Consider the following 2,399-nt stretch of genomic DNA (forward strand, 5'->3'; position numbering starts at 1 on the left):
AGTTAACGTGAATGTAAGAACAGTACAGCACTATAGTTTGCTTACATTTCGATAACCTAATACCATATATGTGTGAGCAGTATGGGCAATCACATAAATAGGTACGACGGAATGGACTTGTCACAAAAGTTACCGCCGCCCTGTACAAATGCTACTGAACTATTTACGTGTTCCATCGACATAGATTTTAGTCATTTTGCTAACCAATTTACGGGTACAGTTTTTGCTGGGAGCTATTGCTATTATCGATTTTTCATTCACGGCGATGCAATCACCAATAGCGAAATATCGTTCCATCACTAGTTCGTTTACACATTTGTTGCACTTTCCCACATGGTAAACAATGATTTCCCACCTAAACAAATTGAAGTATAGCCAATCAAGCCCAATATAAATAAATATTTGTATCTGCTCTTATGGCTACATTAGAACGGGATATTCAACATGAGGTGCCTTCATACCTATACAACGGAATTGTATTTTGTGACAAATACTTGCATCAACGCAAACCGCTTCGTATTGTTTTGGCGCGCAGTTCAAAATTTTACATATTTTATCAGAAACAACTACTTAATTGCATTGACTTGTCGGGCACTGTTTTAAGTAAAGTCGAAGAGGCAATAAGGGATTATACAGGACCAAAAACAAAAGGGTTTAAAAGTGTTACAACACGAAGCGAAGAATGCATAAGTAACCCAACAAAACAGGGAGGGATAATGGAAACTACTGAACTGCAGTCCACCATACTAGGAGAAGTGGGAACTAATGTGGTTGCAAATATTGCTTTTGGAAAGTATATTTATCGAAATTTTGATATCAACAAAGTATATATTTTAATACATTGTTGGGATAAATTGGTGGTTATAGATATTCATAAATACTCTATTGTAACAGAATACGAAGATGTTAAACATTTTCGAATAGTACATGGAAAAGTAAAATTTATTGCAATATTAGAGCTACAATTCGAAAATGGTAGCACTCTATGTACGGACTTTCAAACGAATGAATACAACCATCAAGAAACTAATAACAATACTACAAATAGAGGCAATTTTAAGCAAATGTTGGAACGTGTACGTTGCGCAAACGCAGAGCTGCAATTACACAAATCTGCTACACAAAGGGATTTCGGTATTTTACGTGATCTTGAAACTCATGGCTGTAATTTTGTACGAAGTGAAAATTTGGAGGAAAAGCCAATGATAGCACGCTGTGGTGACATTTGGTCACGTTTTGTCACAAATGATACTCTGGTTTTGGGTGTACCCCTAGTAAATAACTGTTCTGCAAATAGTTTAACATTGCTGAAAAACTTGAAACCAATTTTGAAGACGAATGATGTAGTTACCGAAAATATTTTCTACAAATATCGTTTATATCAATTACGTACAAAATTTGAGGATTTGGAAGCAATGGAAACATTTTTTCAAACTGAAGATGATGAACTTAAAACGTATGAGCAATTCTGGGTAGATTGCAAGTGCACACAGCTATTACCAGCATCATTTGGAGTGCTTTTAATTGCTTTAAAAATCGCTGACATATTTTTAATTGAAGTATGTCCATTATTTTTATATTTCGAAATTGAAAAAGCACCACTTCAACGACCAATAGGACTTTCAACGATAAAGACTAGAACTTATGAACAACATCTTTTCCTAAAAACCCTAAATGTAACTGATTTAATTAGGAATCGAGAAATATATGCACTTTCCTTTGATACCTTAACTTGCAATCAGGACTTTCTTGCATGCGCTATGCTAAATAAAGAAAGAACACTTTACATTGAACTCAAAACGCGCAGTAATTCTATTATATTCGAACAAATAATTTGTAAAAACTTCAACTTTAAAACATTTGATCGGAACTTAAGAGTACACGAAAGCGAAATTAGCCATAAACTCCATTCTGATGCGGATTTAAATGAAGATCAAAGTATGAAGCCAACTCAAGCGTACTTTGCAACAGGAATTTGCTTTAATAATGATCCTACGTCGTTGTGGTATGGTTCAATGGTTATTAAAACAACTTCGTTTACGGATGAGGAAGCCAATCAGGTTTGGAAACTGTATTTATATAATGAAGAAAGGGCTTTCGTTTGCCTTAAATCACTTTTAAATGAACTCGAAAAATGCACTATAAAAAATATAAAATATTTTGTCAAAAAACATGATGTTACTAGTAGTAGTCATTATCTTGATATGAAAAATTCGCTCACTGCAGAAATCGAGTGTTTGCGGAATTTAAACAAATATTCTGATGCCGACAAGAAGAAACAAATTTTTAAGGATTTGCTGAAAGTTCAAATCGATTCGGATGTACTAATGACAAATGTGTAATTAATAAGTACTATATTAATATTATTACATAATATAAAAACATATTTAAAGAACATA

General features: G+C 33.5%; 1 protein-coding gene across 1 annotated transcript; it reads left to right on the forward strand.

Annotated features, from left to right (window-relative positions):
• The first annotated feature begins 317 nt into the window (after nucleotides 1-317).
• Nucleotides 318-2,399, forward strand: LOC137249401 (uncharacterized). Its single transcript, XM_067780827.1, has one exon. It carries the CDS (start codon nucleotides 417-419, stop codon nucleotides 2,340-2,342), a length of 1,926 nt encoding a protein of 641 aa, XP_067636928.1. The 5' UTR covers nucleotides 318-416; the 3' UTR covers nucleotides 2,343-2,399.

This window comes from Eurosta solidaginis, chromosome 4 (genome assembly GCF_040869045.1).
Source record: "Eurosta solidaginis isolate ZX-2024a chromosome 4, ASM4086904v1, whole genome shotgun sequence".
NCBI classification, from domain to species: domain Eukaryota; kingdom Metazoa; phylum Arthropoda; class Insecta; order Diptera; family Tephritidae; genus Eurosta; species Eurosta solidaginis.